General features: G+C 38.4%; 2 protein-coding genes across 4 annotated transcripts; both read left to right on the top strand.

Annotated features, from left to right (window-relative positions):
• The first annotated feature begins 441 nt into the window (after positions 1-441).
• On the top strand, positions 442-4,820 carry LOC121651821 (calcium-independent phospholipase A2-gamma-like). Its single transcript, XM_042004242.1, has 8 exons — positions 442-1,719; positions 1,824-1,976; positions 2,062-2,219; positions 2,884-2,978; positions 3,064-3,235; positions 3,347-3,404; positions 3,542-3,736; positions 3,889-4,820. Exons 1-8 carry the CDS (start codon positions 442-444, stop codon positions 4,345-4,347), a joined length of 2,568 nt encoding a protein of 855 aa, XP_041860176.1. The 3' UTR covers positions 4,348-4,820.
• Positions 4,821-5,137: 317 nt separating this feature from the next.
• nfascb (neurofascin homolog (chicken) b) lies at positions 5,138-22,260 on the top strand. 3 transcript variants are annotated; one of them, XM_042004951.1, is made up of 28 exons: positions 5,144-5,552; positions 9,648-9,798; positions 10,498-10,641; positions 10,751-10,856; positions 10,940-11,130; positions 11,608-11,730; positions 11,858-12,076; positions 12,339-12,450; positions 12,604-12,791; positions 12,875-13,006; positions 13,102-13,245; positions 13,939-14,050; positions 14,156-14,319; positions 14,431-14,578; positions 14,657-14,781; positions 14,870-14,971; positions 15,067-15,264; positions 16,540-16,610; positions 16,727-16,949; positions 17,749-17,864; positions 18,315-18,525; positions 18,651-18,773; positions 19,047-19,220; positions 19,328-19,459; positions 19,720-19,789; positions 20,771-20,782; positions 20,986-21,021; positions 21,118-22,260. In XM_042004951.1, exons 3-28 carry the CDS (start codon positions 10,566-10,568, stop codon positions 21,347-21,349), a joined length of 3,540 nt encoding a protein of 1,179 aa, XP_041860885.1. In that variant the 5' UTR covers positions 5,144-5,552; positions 9,648-9,798; positions 10,498-10,565; the 3' UTR covers positions 21,350-22,260. The 3 variants fall into 3 exon arrangements, 2 of the variants coding, with proteins under 2 accessions (XP_041860885.1, XP_041860886.1); XM_042004952.1 differs by lacking the exon at positions 9,648-9,798; XR_006012580.1 differs by lacking the exons at positions 19,047-19,220; positions 19,328-19,459; positions 19,720-19,789; ... (1 more) ...; positions 20,986-21,021; positions 21,118-22,260 and having other exon boundaries at positions 5,138-5,552; positions 18,315-18,366; positions 18,440-18,525; positions 18,651-18,767.
• Positions 22,261-23,787: the final 1,527 nt, after the last annotated feature.

Genomic DNA, 23,787 nt, shown 5'->3' with positions numbered 1-23,787 from the left:
TGTTGATTTATTCATTTGATTCATTGATTAATATTACTTAGATTAAAGAGCTCTATTTCTATGGCTACACAGAGTTATTCTAGAAAGGAAAAAAAGATTAATTTCTAGCAGAAACAAAGATTAGCAACCTAACAGGAATTTACAGCTTTACATTATAGTCTATGTATCTCTAATAGACCCGTATTGGCTTATTCCTGTCGGGCATGCTTTTATGGATTTCTTTCATCCTAGGTTCCTGTTCAATATGCTGCTGTGGCCGAGCTTAAAGCAGTCAGAGAGACGTCTGGGCTACATCTAAGTGCTGTTCACCACATTATGTCAAACATGGGTCGCTACCCCAGCACCACCATATGTTTAAGCGTGGCAAAAAAGACATTGAAATTGTACTGCAGAATTAGATACACAATGAGCCTTCTCAGAAGAGACCATTCTCTGGCCAGAATGCCCGTCTGCCTGGACTCATACAGGCATTCACAGCTGCCGCCTCCTCAGCTTTTGAGGCTTTCAGGCACTTTAAAAAATTTAAAGCAAAGTAATACCAGCTTTTCCTCAACCTTCTTCCTAGCAGACTTTACCAAAGAAGCGAGACACTTCCACAATGTGCGTTTTTATTCATCTTCCAATAGGGATGCTTTCAAAGCCGAAGCTCCAGTTGGGATTTTTGATGAGGCTCTTAGCAGTTTTCATTTGAGTTCACTGGGAGGGCGTCTCGGCCAGTCATTTTATCGACTGTCCAGACACATTAACATTTACTTCAAGAAGAAGGACGTTGTTGCAGTCATGGAAAATGGCAGTTTTATTGTCCCGGCCCCAGAGTATCTAGGTCGTCCACTGAGGCGTAGGCATAGTCAGCAGTCAGCCACAGAGCAAAATGTGTCTGAGAGCAAGAGCATGACACAGCCCATGAAAAGGAAAGGAAAACAGGAAAAGTCAGGTTTAAGTCCTTCTACCCAGGAAACATCAGGACTTCAACTTTTTCACATCAGCTCTTTGACTACAAGATTTGGTGAGAGCTACAGTTATGTTGCTAATCACATCAACTTGGTGTTCTCTCAGGGTTACACAAAAGTTCAAAAGCCAGAAAATACTGAAACCCTGTCTTCCTCCAGAGGATCAAACAGGAAGCAGAAGCGGAGAAAGGTGCAGAGCACTGCTGAACCGTCTGAAGTTGGACTGAATGCTGAACATACAGCAGCCAAACCTGACAATACCTCCAACAGCTGGGAAGGAGGATACCTTCATTTTGCAAGACATGTCAATAAATACTTTGGTGCCAAAGTTACAGATGGAGCTCAGAATAAGAGTGAAATACTTCATGTAGAGAAGAACACTTATAAGAAAAACTGCTCAACACAACCTACTTCACAAACGAACAGAACCACATCTCAGGTAAAGCAAGAAGAACCGATCAACCCTGAAACTGGAGGCCTTTTCCACAGCAGCCCAAATACAGCTAACTTTGAGGAGAGCTACTTCCAGACATCCAGTCACATCAATCAGTATTTCAAGAAAGTTGGCATTGATAGAGATGTTCCGACAAAGCTGGACCCAAGATCCCCTAAGACTCCTGAGAAACTGAAGACGCCATCTTTGATGGACTGCTTTCGCAATCCCACAAGTGCCATTCCAGATCTGCTGGGGGGGTTTCTGAATCTAGGCCCCATATCCCAGACCACAAAACCCATAACTGTGGCACCACAAGGGATATTAAGTAAAAAGGTGAGTTGAGGTTACAGGTTTAACAACATCCCCTTCACAGAAAAGTGAGAATAAGATTTTTTTTTTTAAAATAGCAAGTAAATCTTCTGGTTGTATATTCTCAGCTTGTCTTGAGTCACAGGCAGGCAGAAGAGACAACTCGTGGGTTGATTAACAGTCTGGGACTGGCACCTTCTCGAGAAGCTCTGACTGCCTGCATAGAGGCATTGAATGAACACATTATAGGCTACCCATCATGCAAAGCTTTAATATGGCAGGTATGTTGGAGCTGTTCTTTTTTACTAATCTCATTTAGAAATGTTCTTAAATTTCTTTCAGTTTTTAATGATGTTTCTGTTCCAGGAGAAAGCTGCAGTCACATTGTTGAGACAGCGACGTGCCTACAGACACGACCAGAGACTTCATGCTGCCTTGAGGGAAGCCATGGCTCTGATTGGATTCATAGATCCTGTCAAAGGTCGAGGCATCAGAGTGCTCTCAGTTGATGGTGGTGGCACAAGGTAACAAACTGTAAGAAAACAGATCATCAACGAATGATGGTGCATCAAAAATGCAGATGCTGTACGCAGAACTATACTTCTGGTTTTAGCTGTATTAACATGAGCAAATGTGTCTCTAACTGAAATCATCCTGATAAGAGATTCAAACTTAAGTATTTACACAAAAACTGAAAGAGATCTAAAAAAAACAAAAAACAAAAAAAAGTGAGTGTATTTATATGTGGCAAAACATTTAACCGGAGTGAAACTCTTTTGGCATGTAAAAGTCTGCCTGTTAATCTGGATAATACAACAGAAGAAGAAGAAAAAATACTTTTTTAAAAGTACATAAACTGACTTCTCCTGCTGTCTATAAACACTCAGTATCTTTAAAATTTTGTTAACCAATCTTTTTAAGGCTTAAATAATTGTCATGGTGAAAATGTTGGATATTAAACTTCTACTGAGCCACAACTAACAAAAATGACATAAGTAAATGGAAGTTTGTTTTACTGACTTTATCCTCTGTCTCACAATAACTCAAGATAATTAAATTATCTCCATTCTGTGTGCAGCAAAAATAAGCATAGCTGTTATTCAATATTAAACTTATTTAGTCATTTATTCCTGTCCCTTTTAATCATTCTCCCTTATGATCAATACTTTCTATGCTTTCATTCTCCAGAGGTGTGGTGCCTCTGCAGGTCTTAAAGCTGCTGGAAGAGGAAACTGGTAGAAAGATTCATGAGCTGTTTGATTACATATGTGGAGTGAGCACAGGTGACAAATAACAGACATTTATGCCTCAATGCTTTTTAAGTCAGAATCTATATGTTTATAAATGTTTGCTGTCTCTGTTAACTAGGAGCTGTTCTAGCCTTCATGCTGGGTCTGGCTCGTTTTTCTTTGGAGGAGTGTGCCGACATGTATCGACGATTTGGCTCTGAAGTCTTCCGGCAGAATCCTCTGGTTGGCACTGTGAAGATGGGCTGGAGTCACTCTTATTATAACACTGAAACCTGGGAGAGAATATTACAGTATGCAAAAAACTCAATTCCAACTATATGCATGTGTTTGAGTAAAAAGTACCATGTTAATGATTCAAGAATAAAATCTGCTCTGAATGTGTTGCTATTTATCCTACTCAGAGAGAAGATGGGTAATAGAGTACTTATTAAAACAGCCAGAGATGAGATAAGTCCTAAGGTAAGAGCACTACATTTTATCAAATAAACTCAATTTTTTGATCACCATCAGTGGTGCTAATGAGGTTTCAGCTGTTGTAGTAGAGCACTCCTCTGTGGTACATGTTTAAAGCCAAGGATTAATTGGTATCTCTGCAGGTGTCAGCTGTCAGTGCAGTGGTTAATTGGGGTACCAGTCCTAAGGCCTTTGTCTTCCGTAACTACAACCATAAACCAGGCTCTCTCAGCCGCTATGCCGGGGGCTCAGGGTACCAGATGTGGCAGGCAGTGCGGGCATCATCAGCTGCCCCTGGATACTTCCAGGAGTTCCCCTTACAAGGTGACATTCATCAGGTAGGAAGCACCACTACCTGCATATATAGTTCTCCTTAATGACTATTTGAGGAAGCTGATTGTCTTTTTTTTTTCTTTGCACTCACACAGCGTTTTTCTTATCTGTGGGTCAAAATCCATCAAAAAATTTATCCTCTACTCTATCACTATAGGATGGAGGACTTATTCTGAACAACCCCTGTGCCTTAGCTGTCCATGAGAGCCGTTTGTTGTGGCCCAACCAGCCTTTCCAATGTGTGCTGTCCCTTGGCACAGGTCGCTATGACAACGTTAAAAGAGGACCTGCCACCTCCACAAGCCTGAGAGCCAAAATCAGCAATCTGATATGCAGTGCTACCGACACTGAAGGGGTCCATACCCTGTTGGATGACCTGCTGGCTCCAGATGTCTACTTCCGCTTCAACACCATGCTGAGTGCTGAGGTGTCCCTGGATGAGAACCGCCCGCGAGCCCTGGACCAGCTGCAGAGAGACACCCAGAATTACCTGGAGAGAAACCGTCTCAAACTGGCCAGGCTCTGTTTGGTGCTCGGTGCAGAGCGCTCTTCTGTTGGCAGAGCTAAGGACTGGATGAGTGAAAGGGCCTGGGAGATAAAGCAGAGATTGATGTGAGTTGGTGAGGAGCAGTATGTTTACACATGGATTTTCTAACATGTGCATAGATGCACTTTTCAGACAGAATCAGGTGTACTTTATTGATCCCATACTGGGAAAATGTTGAATTTCACACATGTACTGTGACAAAAAAGGCAACTATTTCAATACAAAATAAATGCTGTTAAAATTCTGGAAAGTAGCAACCAACAACATTTTAAACCATTTTAAGGCCACTTTTAAAGAAGGAAAACCTCTGATAGAAAATAAAGACATTATGTAAGATGATGATTTTTTGGGATTTTTATCTACTTCCTTTTATGTGTTGTACTTTGCCTTTGTAGACACACAAGAACAAGATGCACATTAATGAAATAAGCACTTTGATGCACTTTATTCTAAAAGCTTTATTTATTATTAATCTGTTGCATAATATGTTATCCACCATAACTGCTATTTTTAAAATGTATCAAGACTGAATTGCAATATAATCACTGAATTGTTGTGAATTATTATTGTATTACTGGGCATTTTATTTTATTTGTATTTATTTTAAATAAATGAATACTAATGGAGAATCTATTAGCCACAAATAATAAATCAACGCATCCTTTAAGCCATTCATGCCACTTGAATGTGATGGGTTAAATCCCTTCCCCCCATGTGTCTGGAAGCTGTGTCCTCCCTGTCCACAACAGACTGACTTTGTTCTGGACAGAAACGCTTTTGTGTAAGAGAGTGTGTTTTCGTGCCAGCCAGAGTGAAGATACAAGGTTGGAGACACCCCCCCTGTCAGTCAAAATCAGAAACAGCACACATGATGAAGTCCAAAAATGATTTGACTTCTAGACAAAAAAGCAAAAAAAAAAAAAAAAAAACCTTAAGATGATTAAGTTAAGTTAAGTGTTTTAAGTTATCTGCAAATAACCCACTGACATGACAGTCTGCTTAACCTAACCCACACATAACAATGGAGATGACGTTATACTTATGTGTGGATTTCACAATGGATTTATTATGACAGTGTCTCAGGCTCTGTTTGTCAGGCGTGTGACGGAGGCCAGGGACAGTCATCCCAATGAGCTACATGTGCCTCTGTTATCTTGATCTGTCACCTGCTTCAAGTGTGGAGTGTGGAGATGCCGCTGTGACAGAAGATGAAAAGAATGTAGGCATTAGGTCTCAATGCAAGGACTATAAAAAGGGACCAATGAGCCGAAAAGGTAGGAAGCCCTCTTAATAATTGTACATTGCTGTGTTTGTTTGTTTTTAGATGTCTTTGCATAAAAAGTAAATGTAATGGAAGAACATTAAACTTTCATGGCAGTGTGTATGAAGGGATGTGCTGCTCCTTGCAGCTGAAGTCTAAGACAGACATCAGCAGCACACCAGGTTTTAATGATGTCATAGTCTGCATTGAGAAATGGGGCTGGTCCACACTGGCATCAGCAGATTTTTATGACAAGCTTCCACTCATGTAAGATGGCTGATGTAATTATCAACACTTTCAGTGACAACAGCTGAAGTCTAAATCTGACTCATATGAACTAATTATGTGACTGTTGATGTAATATTGATATCATTTTAAATTCAGAGTAATTTTGTGAACTATATGGTTCTCAACAGCAGAACTGCTTCATGGATGGAAGTGTGGGCCTGCTCAGGGTTTTGGCCCACACTCAAATTGATCAGCAGTTTATGTAAAGGTGGAATAGATTTCCATATTGTCAAGGGAATTAAACTTAATGACAGTCACACTCATCCTGTTTCTTGTTGATACTAATGAATTTTTCTTTCTGTTATACAACTTATTTTAAAATGCAAATACTAATAATTTACAAATGATTTCAATATATATGATTTCATTTCAATATATATATATATTATTTTATAATTTGGCTGCATGTCTTAAAAAACTTGATAGGGCAAAGCAAGGCAAGTTTTTCACATAGCACAAGACACTTTAAAGTGCTTTACATAAAACATTAAAGGCATCGCAGCAGTGTGCAAAGAGAGAAAAGAAATTAAATAAAGACAGAGAAAATAAATAGAGTAACATAAAATGCAAGAAATAAAAGTTACAGTGGGAGGAATTAGCAGTTGTTTTGAAATTAGGCAGCAAATAGAAAAGTTTTTAACCCTGATTTAAAACTGCTGAGAGTTTCAGCAAACCTGCAGTTTTCTGGGAGCCTGTTCCACATGTAAGGAGCATAAAAAATAAACCCTGCCTCTTCATTTTTAGTTCTGACTCTGGGTACAAAATAAGCATACCACTATGTTGCATTACCTATTTTTCAGTCAATATTTAAGTGCTTGGGAGCTAAGGAGCTCTGTTCATGTAATTCCATCCATTCGTTGTCTTTACCCACTTAGGTTTTAGATGTTTCCCTGCTCCAGTGCACCTGATTCAAATGAAATGGCTCTACTATTTCTACACAATGAGTAATTGATATTGGTCAGGTTTGTTGAAGCTGGGAAGCATCTAAAACCTGCAGGACAAAGGCCCTGAAGGGAGGGGTTCAGTTTCTCTTGGGTTTACCCAGGTCCCCAGTCATTATTAAGAGACCTTGAAAAGTATGTTTTTGGACTGTGGTATCCAGAGTACCTGGAGAGAACCAACACAAACACGGATAGAATATGCAAACGGAAAGGTCCAAGCCAAGAGCCAAACTTGGAACCGTCTTGCTGTGAGGCGACGGTGCTACCACACCACTGTGCAGCCCACACTGATGTAGACATGAAATCCTTTCCCATTCTCTCTCTATTTAGAATTTAACAATAAAACAGTGTGGGGCGCTCCTATCATATGATTTATATCATAATATGGTCACTTTTACTGGTACTTCTCACCAAGTGCATTTTAAATATTGTGTTCCCTCATAAATGATACCCTACATCTCTGGCTAAAAAGGTTTTGTATATGGTATGGAAATAAGTTTCCTGCTAGCTTTAAAATCTGTGCTGTGTGATAATCAGGTACTGGAGTTTTAGTAACTTGGACTGAATAAACAGAGTTTGTATGATTCAGATAACTGACTATGTGTAACAAAGACTGCCCTTTGTTGTAGTACTAATAGCGAGTAAAGTGTTTTCCATTACTGTTGCCTCAGACCTCAATACAGTACTCTAAGTAAGGTCATGTTAATGAACAATAAAGAAAGTAAATTGAGTCTTGCTTATATGTCACTGTGTACTGAATGTTCTTACATGAAGGACACCCTGAGCCAGATGAGCTCTATTAAAACACAAGTTTCAAACGTTCATATCAGAGCTAAAACAGTTCAGAATGTAACCAAGTATTACAGAGCCAAAAATTATTAATGACAACAGTGAGTGGTGGGTCTGAACTGCAGACAGGTCAACAAAGAATTAATGTATGTTTAGATTTTTATGGGTTTTTCCATGGATAATTCTGTCTTTGGTAAGACCTTCCACCATCCCATCAGTTTATCTTTTGTTTGTTTGAGTTTTAATCATTAACCAGTTACTTTAGTCTTTGTGGGTTTTTTTTTTTTTGGTTTTGTTTTTTTCCTTATCCAAACACAATGCTAAGAACTCAATATTAGTTCTATTTTCTTTCAGTAACAAGTTTGTTTATATGAAGAATATGTACAGTATGTTATGGACTGGCTTAGCCATTTAATGCACATATGGACGGTTCATGATGTTTCCTCATCTGTAATAAATTAAACTATATTAACATTTGTAATACAGAAACACACATTTCTCACATAACTGACTGCAATGACTGTAGTTCTATCTTTTTATTATGGCACCATAATTATTTCACCTTTTCTCTGTGAAATACCTTCACTATTTAATGAATTCTCCTAATTAATTCAACTATGATCAATAGGTTTATACATGTTAAAACAACCCCTGCTTTTTTAGATAAGCTCTTGCCAGTTTATCATTATCAAACCATTAAGTCTTAGTTTAATTTTGTAAAACAATATATTTCTGATTGTCTCTGATTTAGCTGATTGTCCTGCTCAACAGGACTATCTCTCCATCCACTGCACTCCCCCTGATGTAGTGACGTCAAAGCACTAATGGTAGGTGCTCTGAGTCTGAACAGGGAGTTTATTCAGTCAAACACTCCCTCTCCCATGCCATCTGCTCTTACCCGAGCCCTGGCCACTCGTGCCAGAGAAGACCTACGAGCATATAGAGGTCTTTTTGTCGTCACTCCGCCGGCTCAATCCACCTCTGTGCCTCTTCACTGTGCAATCTGGTGCATGGCACTGATCACTGTTCACTTTCAGGCTTGTCATGGTCCAATGTATGGGGAGAGCCAAGTAGCTCAACATACTCTTTCTGCTTTTGTGCTTAGTGTGAGCCTGGTCAAGCTGTGTTTTAGATGTTCACACATCAGGACTAGGGAGCAAAGACCATCAGCTGCAGCCATAATGATTCACATCCCTTTAAGTGGGACTGGAAAAGTAAGACTGTTGTTGGATTTAAAGCCTACAAGCTATTGTTTAGCACAGTGAATGCTGGATTTTGCAGCACCATGTAAATGCCTGACAGCCCACACAGGTCTGAACTGTGTCAACAAGTCATGAGATGGTTGTTGTCTAACACAAATGTAGCTACCCCTGCATCTTTGGCACAGTTTATGGAAAAGAAAACAGAAAACTCCCCTTCGCCCTGTAGGACTTTCTCAATGCATTCTTCTCTTTTCATTTGCAAATATATAGCTGTATTGGACAGTTGAAAAGTTCTGTTTGGGGTTTTTTTTCAATAAAATTTGAGGTAAAACAAAAATTTAGGGTGGATTACTTTTATCAGCATGTTTCCAACCCTTGTCAGGATATCATGTGACTTGAAAATTGCTGCATGTAAAATTCATTTGACAGAGACAAACATTGCTTTCATACTTTGTTGTCCAGATCTCTCCAGCCCACATTTTGATGTCATCAGAACCATTAAGAATGCAAACAGTCCAGAATCAAAGTTGTTTTGTGCTTGTATTAGACCCAAGCCTGCATACTCTACTGACACTGAACTGGGCCAAGGTAAATTTTATTTAGCTATGATAAATAGACATTTAGGTAAAAGGGAAATATATCCAGTAACATAAAAAGCTTCCCCAGATGTTGGTGTATATTCAGTTATTTCCTGAAGCTTTTGTTTTATGTCTTTGTGGCTGTATTTGATGGAGATGTTCAGAATTATAAGAGCCTGGCCTGAACAGTGAACTGGGTGAAGTGTGGGTGTTGTATGGTGCTCATTTATTATTCATGAGATGGGTGGGCAGAGTGTGAGTGGCAGTGACGGACAGAAACTCAATTACCGATGTGTATCAACTCGTCTAGGGTTCTTGACCTGATATTTGAAGGAGTGAAGCATTAATTGCTATACTGCACGAACAAGAATAATATCCTGGGAAAGTAATTGGATTATTGATGCACTGGGGAGGACAGAAATGGGGAGGAGAGAGCCCTGATTGAACTTTTCATGACAGAGGTGGGTACTCATAACTTTTTGTTTTAATCAAGCTAAAAATACAATGCATGATCTAATACATTTTTAGACTAATCAGCCCCATATTTATTCTTTTTTTTTCTCTTTTTTTTTCTTATAAAGCCCTGACACATAAATTATGTCACAGTTTATTCCTAACTGGCACTGAAGTTTTTCATTTTCTTGTATGGGATGCAATCAACTTGAGGCAACTTTTAAAATGTTCTATCTATCTATCTATCTATCTATCTATCTATCTATCTATCTATCTATCTATCTATCTATCTATCTATCTATCTATCTATCTATCTATCTATCTATCTATCTGTCTGTGTGTGTGTGTGTGTGTGTGTCTGTGTGTGTGTGTTTGTTAGGGTTTTTACCTTTAAATTCAGCTCTCAGTTATATAGCAATGTACTGACACATTATAACAAATTATCAAACCAGTAAAATCTTACATACATCTGACACTGTTGCATTAATAACACAATAAAATAAATAAAATAAAGGTAATTTCCCATAGATTAAGCACTTTTATTCTAAACATGGAGCATAAGTTGAGAACACATTCTTGTAGTGCACTTATAGTTAGATAGGATCACTGCTGTGGGATATGCAATTCAAACTTTTCTTTCAGTTGTTTGTTCTGGATTTATTTTTTACTAAAATCAATGATTTAATGAGTCATTGTTGTTCTTTCAGTTTGAAAAAAAAATAAAAAAAATAGAATTGAAGGCCCAAATGGTTACTGGACTAAATGAGCTGTTAAGATGAGGACACTGGGTGGACCAGGGCTGCTGCTGCTTCTTTTGCAGAGCGTTTGGGCTTTGGACATTCCTCTGGAAAGTGAGTCTGTAACCTCACTTGTGTCTGTTCACTGACTAGCAATGCATTTTTATGGACTGTGTTTTTTCAGATAAAATTTCAGCTCTTTTTGTTATTTTTCTGTCTGCAGCTAGACAACCCCCGACTATCATAAAACAGTCTATGCAGGAGCATATTGTGGACCCCAAAGACACAATGGTAATAGAGTGTGAAGCCAAAGGCAACCCTCAGCCTATGTAAGACCTGCAGCAGCACACCAAACAGATTTGTTTAATGTAACAGTCATTTCAATGCTGTTCTTTTTTTGTCTCTTACAAAGTTTTTCATGGAGGCGGAATGGGAAGTATTTCAACGTGGCACGTGACTCCCAGGTCTCTATGCGCAGGCGCTCAGGGACTCTAGATATCTATGCCTGGAAAAATCCAGAACAGTATGAAGCAGAGTATCAGTGCATTGCTTCCAATGAGTATGGATCTGCATACTCCCACAAGATCAGACTACAACTATACAGTAAGTTCAGGACTGAGACTACTGAAGACTGCTTGTGTCTATACAAGGTGGAAGATGATGTAAAGTGGTCTGTGTGTAGTGATGCTGTCATGTAGGACTAACTGAATGAAATGCCTGTGACATCTGTGGGGTCTGCATCCAGGATTCCATTGTAAAACATAAATTATTTTTTCCATTTGCTGGCTATAACTTGTATATGACTTAGAAATATTTGCTATTCATAAATGTGCCCATGAATAATTTCCCCATCTACTCCTTCCCTACACAGTGATTTAGCTTAATCCAGCTCAGCAGCATTACTAATTTTCATAGAGGCTATTTACTCAGGCAATACTTTCAAGGATGACCTTATTACAGGTTTTCATTATACATATATTTTTAAACCAAGGTAATTTACATATTTCATGGACAAAGCCTGTAAACAGAAGAGCTTGACTTTGGTGCTCAGAGGAGATGTGCACTCTTTATTTTGTGCAGGAGCTCCAGTGTGGCCGCGGGAGATTCTTGAACCTGTGGTGGTGAGCGCTGGCTTACCTCTGGTCCTGTCATGTGACCCTCCACCTGGTCCACCTAAACCTGAAACCTACTGGATGTCCAGCTGTAAGTGTGCATTACATACCTGTGAACTGGATCTCTAAAATCTGGGGTCAAAAAGAGATGAGCATAAAAAGGAAAAAAAGAAAAATGATTTCATACCATGTTTTTTATTATTATTTTTTAATTTTAGGTTCATATGCAAGACCTTTCAACTGGCCTATTCAAACAGCTTTTCCAACGATGCAGCCTGTGCGGCAGGACCGCAGGGTTTCCATGGGAGTCAATGGAGATCTTTATTTCTCTAATGTGTTGTTTAATGACTCTGCTGTTGATTACTGCTGCAATGCTCGCTTCCCTTACAAGAATGCCATTCAGCAAAAGATGCCTGTCATTGTTAAGGTGCTTACAAGTGAGTAACTTAACAATCATTATGATCCATTTACATAATCTCAGCCAACAAATGTTTGAGATGTTACTTTCCTCAGAAACTTTGAGTTTTTCTGACTGTCTATACCCAAAAAACTACTCATTCATAAGCACAGTGAGCCTCTGCTCTATGGCAACTTTTACTCTCTTTATGATTTATTTATTTTGCACCACAGAAAGAAAAGGTTTGAAACAAATGATTGAGGTATGTGTAACTTGTGTGTTCTGACTTGCTCCCTCTGCAGCTCATGCAGTGACTGAGGCTGCCCCCACCTGGTTATCTCCCAAAGGCTCATCTAGCTCTATAGTCGCCTTACAAGGGGAAGAGCTGCTCCTGGAGTGCATAGCTGCAGGGATGTGAGTGCAAAACAAGTTCACAAGTAATAACTGTGGCACTTTTGTAGATCTACTTCTTTTGTTGACTCAGAAGAAGGTGTGTGTCAACTTTCTGCTCAGCATGAGATGTATTCCCCTGTGATTTGATGTAAAGCCTTGTTTATGATCATCAAGGCCAACACCCCGTATTACCTGGATAAAAGATGGAGAGGATCTAGTAGTGACATCACGCATGAAAGTAAAGAACTTCAACAAGATGATTCAAATCTCAAAGGCGTTGTTTGAAGACTCAGGAGAGTATATCTGCACCGCTGCCAACAAGATAGGCTACACTGAGCACACAATAAATGTCAGGGTCAAAGGTGAGACATTCAGAAACACACAGTGTTTCATTCTGCTGCTGCAGAATAACGTTCAGACAACTAATATACAGTGTATTGGACAGCGGCTCCTTTCTGGGTGGAAAAACCCAGTGATTTGATCTTGGCCCCTGAGGAAAACGGACGGTTGGTGTGTCGTTCTGATGGGGCCCCTCGTCCCACCATCAGCTGGTTTATTAACGGGGAACCAATTGAGGGTAAATTTTCGAAGATCACACGTAAGAGCTGTAAAAGCAAATCCAAATAATTTGAATTCTAAGTCTGTCTTTCCTTCCTTGTGTGATTTTTCCAGCTGCTACACCACAGGAAAACAGACAGGTGTCTGGAGAAACCATAACCTTTCGCAGTGTGACTGTTGCAAACAATGCTGTCTACCAATGCAACGCCTCCAATCAGTATGGGTACATATTTGCCAATGCATTTGTCAACGTGCTACGTAAGTATAACTACTCTGACACTGCTTACAATTTTATTAATCGTTGCAACACCTTTAATCTTAAATTTGAATAAAAATTTTTATCATGTTATCTGACCCTGCATCATATCATATTAACTGACCCTACAAATAATGCGTAAAAATAAAAGTTTTATGAATGTGAAGTTTTTTTTTTGTCATCCCTAGAAAAAATTATGTGTACAGTTTTTTTTCTATACTTTTATTAATCCAGAATTATTGTAGTGCAAACAGTGTTTACCAGGGGGCAGATGACCAAAATCAGATCATTTCAAATATGGTTTGGAGCAAAGATTTTACCATTAATTGATCCAATAGGTCTCAGAAACAGTATGTATCAAAGTATGCGGGTTAATGGTCTTGCTCAGGGGTCAGTGGTTCATCTTTGTTGCCAGTCTGGGGATTTGAACTTGGGTCCACATCTCTAACCAGCCCCACCTTGTATAAAGTATAGAGGAATGTGTACTGTATGAAGCACAGGTCTACTTCAAATGTAAATTCAAAAGTTAATTCGCCCTTAATGGTAGCAATCACTGACATTATTGTGGTGACAATAAATTAAATTATTAACTTAAAAATAGAATTCCACCAATCTGCAGTGTCCTCTCACCAAACCCGACATGAGAAAAATACAAGTATATTCAAATGATGATGATGTTGCTACTGTTCTTCTAGATGCGACGCCACGCATTCTCGGACCCAGGAATGAACTCATTAAAACAATAGAGGGAAGTCGTACCTTATTAGACTGCCTCTACTTTGGTTCTCCTGTACCTGACTTGCGATGGTAAGATCACAGTGTACAACTCTTAATGTATGGAATGAGTTCAGCAAACCACTCCCTGGTTTGTGTATGTGTGTGGTGTATATGTTTATGAGTTGTCTATCGCAGGTCCAAGTACGGACAAGGAAATCTTGAGGGAAGTCGTTTTAAGACCCATAGTAATGGGACTCTGGAGATAAAACGCATACAGATAGAAGACCAGGGAACTTACCTGTGTGTGATCAGCAACATTGCAGGAAGAGATGAGAATCAAGTCCGAGTGGAGGTCAAAGGTCAAGATCCAAGTCACTCATATGGAAAATATTTGAGTCAGCAATAGCATTTTTCACAAATACTTTCTCAAATGTCTTAATTGTAACTCTTTTGTCATTTATTACTTTCAGAGCCCATAGTAATTGTCACCAGACCACAGAGTATGAAAGTCATACGTGGTAGAGATGTGCGCCTGGAGTGTGGAGTAAAAGCAGATATCACAACTCCTGTCACTACAACATGGATGAAAAACAAAAACCAAGTCAGTCTTGGTTGGAGGTAAGTGAAGTATTTATGTAAAATTATGTAATACTTGAAATATGTCATCAATTAAACCTTTTTTAATCACTTCCTCAGAATCTCTCTGGACGAATCAAACCTTGTCATTACCAATGTGAACAGAGGTGATGAGGGAAATTATACATGTGTTATCAAGAGCGAGCTAGACCAGAAGTCTGCCTCGGCACACCTAATGGTGATGGGTATGAGCCAACTGAAATAAAAAGGACTTTTCAGTAATCATACAGAATGCCAAGCATTTTAATTATTGACATATTTTTATGTTTATAGACCGTCCAAATCCTCCCACTAACTTGGAGCTGTCGGATCCATATGAACGTAGTGTGAGACTCAGCTGGGCTCCTGGAGACAGCAACCACAGTCCCATTACAGGTAAAGGCCACTAAATACAATAAACTATAATGCGAGAAATAAATTCTCATATTTTTGTTGCATTATCTTTGCCTACATTTTCTGCTCTCTGACAGAGTATTTAGTGCAATATGATGATGATGACTGGCTGCCTGGAAAATGGAAAAACCTTTCAACGTACCCAGGGAACCTTAATTCAGTCATTTTGCATCTCATACCATTCACCTACTACCAGTTCAGGGTCAGCGCTATCAATGAAATCGGAGCAAGTCGTCCCAGTCATCCATCTATGCGCTTCCAGACCAGCGGTGCACGTAGGTTTGATGCCAATGAAATACATATGAATTCTCAAAGATACCAAGTTCTGAGAAAGTCAAAAGTTGGTTTTTGCTGATTTTTTGCCAAGTAAGATAAATAAAGAAGGTGTGATTTTTCTTTATGCATTTTAAAGTCTGATGACAGTGAGAAAATGGTTAACCTAGCCACATTTAAAAGATAGGGAGGTGGAAGACTGAGCAAAAGCTTGGTTGGAGTGGAAATGACACAACAGAAGATAGCTTTAAAGAGTAGGGCTCAGACTAATTGGCTTAAAAAGTAGCAGGCAAGAAGATCATTGGGCAATGGAGGCGATGAAGATTATTAGGATGAGCAGCCTAAGCACCAGATGTGAGGGAAAAGATGTTTCTGTATTTAATTTATTTATGTATAAGCTTAAATTCAATGCAGTGGGTATGCAGGGAGTTAACACAGACATGGACTGACGAACAGTTACAGCCTTATCATATTAGTTTTCCACAATCCAATATGAGAAAATCTGCTTAAACACAACTGGAGTTAGTGCTTTATTGTAGTATTGACACATGGATTCTGTTGCTCATTGAGGTTCATAAGAAGAAAGTTCATATTTGTATATAAAAGAGGATGATGAAGAAGATGATGATTATCATCATCAGGCGACTTTTTTTCCCTTTGCAGAATCATTGTTATGGTGTTTTGTTTTTCCGTTTTCCTTTAAACTACTCTTTAGCTATTGATAAATTTATTGCTAAGCTAGTAAATGGTTTAGAGAAAAATCCACAGCTTACATAGTTTACAGTTTACTTGTGAATTAGGTGAATGCAAAGTTCATAAAAGCTGTTGTGTTCTTATAATCTCTTTAAGTGGTATTCATAGTCCTGAAGACATTAAAAAAAACTTAATTTCTGAAAATATTAACATATTATGTGATGTTTCTTCATGTTTTTGTGAAGAAGTCCTTTCATGATTATCTATGATACCTGCAGAGGTAAAGCTAAAAAGTAGTCATGGCAAACAGACCCACATAAAACTTAAATTTGTCACTTATATGAAGAGCACACTAAATGTAGTTCATATTTTCAATAAACTGAGAAATTCCAGGAGATGTGTTTACCTTTGAATGAGCCACGATTGCTCAGTGTTATTCTAAGATAAGCTCACACCTTTTGTATCCAGCTTCATACTTATAGGCTTGAATAAATGTACTTTCCTAAATCAGGAACAACCCCTTCTTAACCAAAATCTTTAAGCTTTGCTGTTTTCCTTTTTGTCTGTTTGTTTGTTTTGTGCAGCCCCAGATGTGATCCCAAAAAATCTAAAAGGAGTGGGTACATGGCGAAATAACATGGAAATAAGCTGGGAGGTAATTGGGACTCTGCTAAAACTGTAAAACTATTTATCTTCAGAATTTGACCAGTTAATTACCTTCTAACACAAATCTATCACAATATATGTCATTGTTGATTGCTGTACTTTCAGCCTCTGAGCTACAGAGAGTGGAACGGACCACACCTGAAGTATCTGGTGTGGTGGAGAAGAAGAGATTCCAGAGAGGAGTGGAAAAATGCAACCACAAAGTGGCTAAAATACTATATCTATGATGCAGATACCTTCACACCTTATGAGCTCAAAGTCCAGGCTGCCAATGACTTTGGGCTAGGGCCTGAGTCACCTGTTGTCATTGGTTACTCTGGTGAAGATCGTAAGTACCCAAATTCACTGCATTATATAGAAGACAGATGAATGAAAAATTGGTTAAAGTATTTATGAGTGTTTACCAAAACAGCTTGTCTGCACCTTGGCTAAGATTCTCTGGATCTGGACCAACAAAACTCAAGTTATTTTCTTAGTTGTTTATTTAATGATAGCATTCAGCACCGTATTAAGGCAAGTAAGACACCTTCAGCACCTTAAACTTCAGTCCTGTATGACAATCTGCCAGAGCAGCCATCTAACATTCACTTTGAAAGGGGTTAATATTGCTGAATTTCTGTAGGATTCTGCTCCCTACTGATTGTTCAGTTTTCTGCATGTCAGAAATGTTGTGCACCACCGTCCAATTTCCTTCATTACTGCTGTCAAAGGTTTGTTGATCAGACACCATGTAGTCTCACGTATTTTTGTCCATCGGGATCTTTACATTTTAATTTCCTTTTTCTCGCTTTATTTTTATTATGAATTGCCAAACATGATTAGAAAGATTATTTAATGACCATTCCATTTAATTTACATCTCATTAATTATTTAATCAGTGCAAAAAGTGTGAGTTCAGCTGGTGATAGATAATTAAATGGTACAGCATCATCCCAGTTAAATATGCTACTTCAACAGCTCCAGAGGCTATAGCTTTACAACTGTGAGGATAATACATGATGATTTACATCATTTATGCACATACATAACATATTCTTATACATCTTGGAATATGAGTCATTCCTAAAACATGTTTTATTCCTGCTGATAGCAAAGACAAAGTACTATGCCAGCTCTGTTTTCTCAAGGTCCAACAACTGCACCCCTGAACCTGAGAATCTCTGACATCGAGAGCACACAGGTTACTGTACACTGGGACCCAGTATCACGAGAATCTATGATGGGAGAATTGAAACAATACAAGGTGGGTCTTCTAAGGCTTCAATAGAAGATAATGTATCACAGTAGACAATAAAATAAAAGACAATAAAAGACAAGGACACTGTACTGGGACAGTCCGTACGGTGTCCTTTATCATAGTACTAATGACTGGTGTTACACCCCTTAACACTTAGACAGGCACCTAAACCTAAACAACTCAACTTTGTTACGGGATTAAAAATGACATGGTTAGGGTTAGTGTTGGGAAAAGTCACCTTACCTTGCAATAGACCTCTTTCACCTAAAACATATGTCTAGCACATATTAAAAATCCACCATTTCTATCTTATCAGAAAGTACCAACATACAGAATATGTGAAAGACAGAAAACATGTAAACATGAAGTGCCGGCAATTTACTGAAGTGTTAAAAACACTCCAGTATTCATTGGTAGACCAGCAAATTTGAAAGTGAATTACTTCTCATGTTTCAGGTTTACTATTGGAGGGACAGCAGCCAGCTCAGATGGCATAGGGTCAACAGAGGTATGAAGTCTAAAGTGTTTCCAAACGACGATCCAGACCCCTCCGGTGTCCTCACTGAGCTCATCCCCTACAGCAACTACAAATTGTACATAGTGGTGGCAAACAATCGATATGAAGGGCCGCCCAGTAATAATATACACTTCTCAACTCCTGAAGGAGGTACGAAAAATATTATTTTTCCAAATAAGCATTAATCTTAAAATTTAAAGAATGGGCAAGTTACAAATTTGTGTTTCTTTCCATGAAGCTTATTTGTATGATTTCTTGCATTTTTCTGCCTGCAGTACCATCTGCTCCAAGATCCTTCAGGATCCAACAGCGACATCTGGACACTATTTATGTTGACTGGGAGCTTCCAGCAGAGCCCAATGGTATTATTACAGGGTACAGCCTCAAGTACCAGACAGGTGTGCAACACATTATCCCACACACATCAAATGCACTTTCAAATATACAGAAAAGTAATTACTTACCGAAAATTACACAATCCGCCATCTGAGTATGGACATAATAGCATGCTTGAATATTCACTCTAAGACCAGAATACCTGTGAAGTATCCTCTAGAAGAGGTGTGGACGCTTGTGTAGCCACTCTCTTAGCAGACAGGCACTTAAAAGTTCACTCTACCTGTACCAAAATTAAAAGTCCATGCGCACTGAAAGATCCACACTCTTTACAGTGAATGCGACCAGAGGAGAGGAGCTGAGAGTCGAGGAGTTCACGCCTAATGTAACAAGCTTCTCAATCCGCCGATACGACCGCTACACTCGTTACAGATTCTCCATAGCAGCACGAACTCGGCTCGGACTTGGGGAATGGCATACAGAGGAGTCCCCCCACTACACCACAGAAAGTAATTTGCTATGTTCTCAGTGCATCAATACAGTCTCTGCTCAGTCAAATGAACACTTTGAGCTGCTGAGTAGACGTTGATTTTAAACCCATGTACCTGTGTCTCAGTATATGCTCAGGACCAGGTGGATATCACCACGCAGGGGTGGTTCATTGGCATCATGTGCGCTGTGGCTCTCATTGTGCTCATCCTCCTTATTGTCTGTTTCATCAAGAGGAGCCGAGGGGGGAAATACCCAGGTACGCAGCTGAATTCTGATTAGAATTTGCTGATCAATTCAGACAATTTTAAGATTTTACATTTAAAATTGCAGCTTGAACAAAACAGGACATCTGATCCATCATCTTAAACGGATGACATCCTAGGCTCTGTGTTGCTTATTTCTTTTGTCATATAAGCCAAATTTCTCTCAGCTGGGAAAATATCTATAATGTTGTCCAGCTTTGATTTAAAAGCAGCATATTGTTTTGTTTGTTTGTTTGTTTGTTTGTTTGTTTAGTACGGGAGAAAAAGGACATTTCACTGGAGCCGTTGGATGATAAAGATCAGGAGGGGTCATTTGATTATCGGTAAGCATTACAACTAACAGCTGGCTGATAATGAGTCCATAAAAATGGCAAATTCACATTAGGAAAAAATATTATTAATAATAATAATACAGCTACTTAATGAAGTAATTATAATAGAACAAAAGTAACTAATCAGTTTGCATTACATCTTAACTATAAAAGCCTATTTGAAGTTCAGTTTCCAAGGTGTGTATATTTATTACAACTGATATAACCACATAGTAATAGTAATCAACAGCAAAAAGAAAGTGATAATGTTGTGCTGTAACACTGTACCTACTGTCAATGTACTCAAATAACAATAGCCATCTGTTTGCCTTGATTTGCTCTGTATCTGTGCATTATCATTCACTTTGGGACATTAAAGTTGCCCTGTGAAGTTGTAAAACCCTACATCCTTCTTCATAAAACATAGACAAAGATGCTTTAATCAGGTTTGCCACAAACAGCTTAAAGAAGATCAACTTTTCCTCACCTTTTAGTTTGTGGACTCATGTTCTGAATGCTAACAACTAGCATCTTGGGTCTCAACATCTTCCTGTTAAACTGAATTTTGCGAAAACATAGACATACAAATTAAAATCTGACCTGATAACAGCGGTTACCAAAGAAGTAATGGAAGAGCATTCCTTATAAGTTTGCATTGCTGCCCCACCATGCAACACTGCATTCCTCATCTTTTCATTCTTAACATGATAATAAAGTATCATCTACACACCCATATATACACAAAATTTACACAAGGACCAACGTCATTGTTCAATGTGCTGTCGGTGATTTAAGTTCACAGGACACCTTTACTTTGGTGAAACTTTTAGTACTTTATTGCACAGGTGCAAAGCAAATCTTATTTTTTAAACTTTATTTTTCGTAACTCTTTGATCAAAATTAAACTAATTTGAGTTTTTACTCTACCTCTTCTATCTAAACCTTTCCCTCCCAAAACTTCAACCCTGTTCTTTTTGCACTGATCCACTCAAGGTCCCTCGAAAGGTATGAAATCACTAAAAGTTGACATACATTGACACTGTTGACGTCAGATGTCGATTCTTGAACACATGAAAAAGATCTTGGTGCTGTAAATACCATATTTCTGAAAATACTGGAATCAATATTAATTTTCTGTGAATGGGTGATCAGTAAAATGTAATCCATCCTCCTATAGTGATCCTAAATAAAATGTTTTCACATTTTAGGATAGCACGGGTCTCCACCCTGCCCTATCCTAGGAGGTATGTACATATTTGTACTATTTGTAATAGGAAGGGGAAAAAAATTATATTGTCTTGCAAAAACTAAATATATTTCCATCCATTCTTTTTTGTTAGAGAAGAGGAAAGGGGGCTTCAAAGATCCCAGCCATCTGTGGAAGCAATAATAAAGCGATCAGACAGCGATGACAGTCTGGTGGAATATGGAGAAGGAGGGGAGATACCGTTTAACGAGGATGGCTCATTCATCGGCCAGTATACTGGAACCAGGAGAGATGTTAGGGATCTGGACTTTGGTGGAGGCCTTGAGCTCCACTCACCAATGAATACTGTTTATTCCCTGGCATAAAGCATATAATTAGAATTTCCTTCCTTCATGTCAGCTATTTTTAAGACTTCACCTTGCTTATAAACTCCACATTGCATTAGAACCTGGAGCAACGGAAGGACTGTAATGGGGAAAACAGCTGGAGACTTACCTGCTTTTAAGGACTATGTGCATTTAAAAGTGAAAACTTGGAAAGGCTGAGATCGTCTCTGACATGTTTGAAAAGAAATCCCTTTTTGTTTTGTACATTTTATGTCCATAGATTGTACCTTCACATATGCTATGCTTAATTATCCTGACAATGGAAAGACACAGGCTGTGTATCACAAGAAAAAGAAGAGGATCAGTTTATCATGTTGATAAAAGCAGAGGCAAAAATATCTGTAAATGTTTTTTTTTTTCCCTGCTAATTCCAATAATGAGATTTACTTTATTTTTACATTCTTGATTTGTTTAAAAAAGGGTTTGATACTACTCATTCGCTATGAGAGGGGCCACAGTATCATCCCTTTATAGAGCTTTCTGATTTAAACTAGATGGACACTCCTAAAAGTGCACTTCTCTGCCAACATGAGCGTTTTATCTCCCGTTTTTAGAAAGTCTTTCAGATTTGTTAAATTCAGTGGGTTCTTTCTTTGCATCTTTATCAAGTTTCAAATCAAGTTGAAATTCAGCTTGGTAGATGTGGCATAAAGCTGTTGTCAAACAAACAACGCATCTTTCTGCTTTAGTGGAGGAACTAGAAGACCAACCATTCAGGGAATCAGCAAGCTGCCACAAATCAGCTGTAAAATCAGAAGTATCTCATTTCCTAACTTCACTGACAGCTGGGTTTATTTATCTGTATTTAACACTTCATTTTACTCCTAATGTCAGCTGTGTACTCTGACAGCTGTGTCTTAATTTAAATAAAGTCAAAGTATTTATATCTAGATTGTTGTACATGATTGTGTTTTGAATTTTCCTCTGTATCTTAAAAAGTATAATTCTGGGGCATGGACACAACTACACTAAAAGGAGAATCAACATCCAGCTGTGATCTGGGTTTGCAGTCATAAAGCAGTGTGACATATATTTCTTTTACCAAGACATGTCCTCTTTTTGAGAGCCAAAAAATGTGTGCAGGTAGAATTGAAAAATCGTTCTGGATTTTGCTCTTACAGAAGTGTAGAGCTGTCACCCAAATAAATAAAAAAAAAGGGGGGTCCTTAAAAAGTAATAACATGATAGTTTATTGTAAAAATGTAAAACATATCACATTGTAATGTGAAAGTTTATTGTGAAACATATTACGTTATAATGTGATATGTTTTGTGGTTAAAAGAAAAAAAGAGGATGTTGAACCATATTCGTCGTTGTATGGGGAAACGATGCATGATATGGTCAGAGACATGTCTGATCAAATGGGATTAAGTTGTACTTCACTGGAGAGATTTGATGAAGCTTGGAGGATACTGTGATTGTTGACATTGCACCCTTAAAGCAGACGGTTGGAAACTTAATTCTCCCAGTACTAGCAGTTTATATAGCCTTAAAATATTTTTTTATTTTATTTTCAGAAGACAGCCATATGCATAATAAATGGTATATGTTCCAAAAGCAGCACACACACTCTATGGCCACTCAGACACGCGCATGCACTGTAACTGTCCCACATTCCTGTGTGTACAACAATAAATCCGAGTAGAACATTAATCCATGACGAAAAGAACAGAAATGTCTCTCATTGAAAAAAATAGTTTCCACAAAATGTATTTTGCTCCAATATTTCTAGGTCGCAACAACAGTGCCTGCTTTTATTCATGTTCTTACATTAAAATTTATCATGTTATAACATGATACCTTTCAGGTTATTACAATAAACTATCACTTTATAACATGATAAGGTCCTAATTTTATTTGGGTGACAGCTCCATGCTTCCGTACTATCTCAGATATGTTTGCATTGGATTTTCATTGTGTGTGATTTCCAGTCTTACAAGTGCGGGTGCCTTTCCTTCCTCAAAGTCTCAGATGTCTCAGTTTTTTCCTGTGAGGGTTCAACAACCACATTTTTCAACAGCTTGTTAAGACAAAGTGAAGACAAAGTGCAGGTTTTGAACAGATGGCTTTGATGGCTTGGAGAAAAAAGCTGTTCAGGAGTCTTATAATTTTAGATTTGAGTGATCTTTAGTAAAGCTAGAAACGTGAATGTAAATTCACAAAAAAAAACTACAAAAAACATACTCATGCTTTTGTTTTGGTGGTGATGCATGGGAAGCTCAGTGCATGACATGCAAAGCAGGGTGCTGGAAGCTAAGTTCTATGGTCTTTATACAGAACTTTATTTTATTTATTTTCTTATTTGTGTGTGCATCTTATTTATTGTTACTGCCTAATAAAGGGACAAAAATTGCACAGGAAGAATTAACACCTGGTCATAAGTTACCTGCTTAGAGTACATTAAAGCACCACACTGA

This window comes from Melanotaenia boesemani, chromosome 13 (assembly GCF_017639745.1).
Source record: "Melanotaenia boesemani isolate fMelBoe1 chromosome 13, fMelBoe1.pri, whole genome shotgun sequence".
Lineage (NCBI taxonomy): Eukaryota > Metazoa > Chordata > Actinopteri > Atheriniformes > Melanotaeniidae > Melanotaenia > Melanotaenia boesemani.
This window is presented reverse-complemented; position numbering and strand designations above follow the sequence as displayed.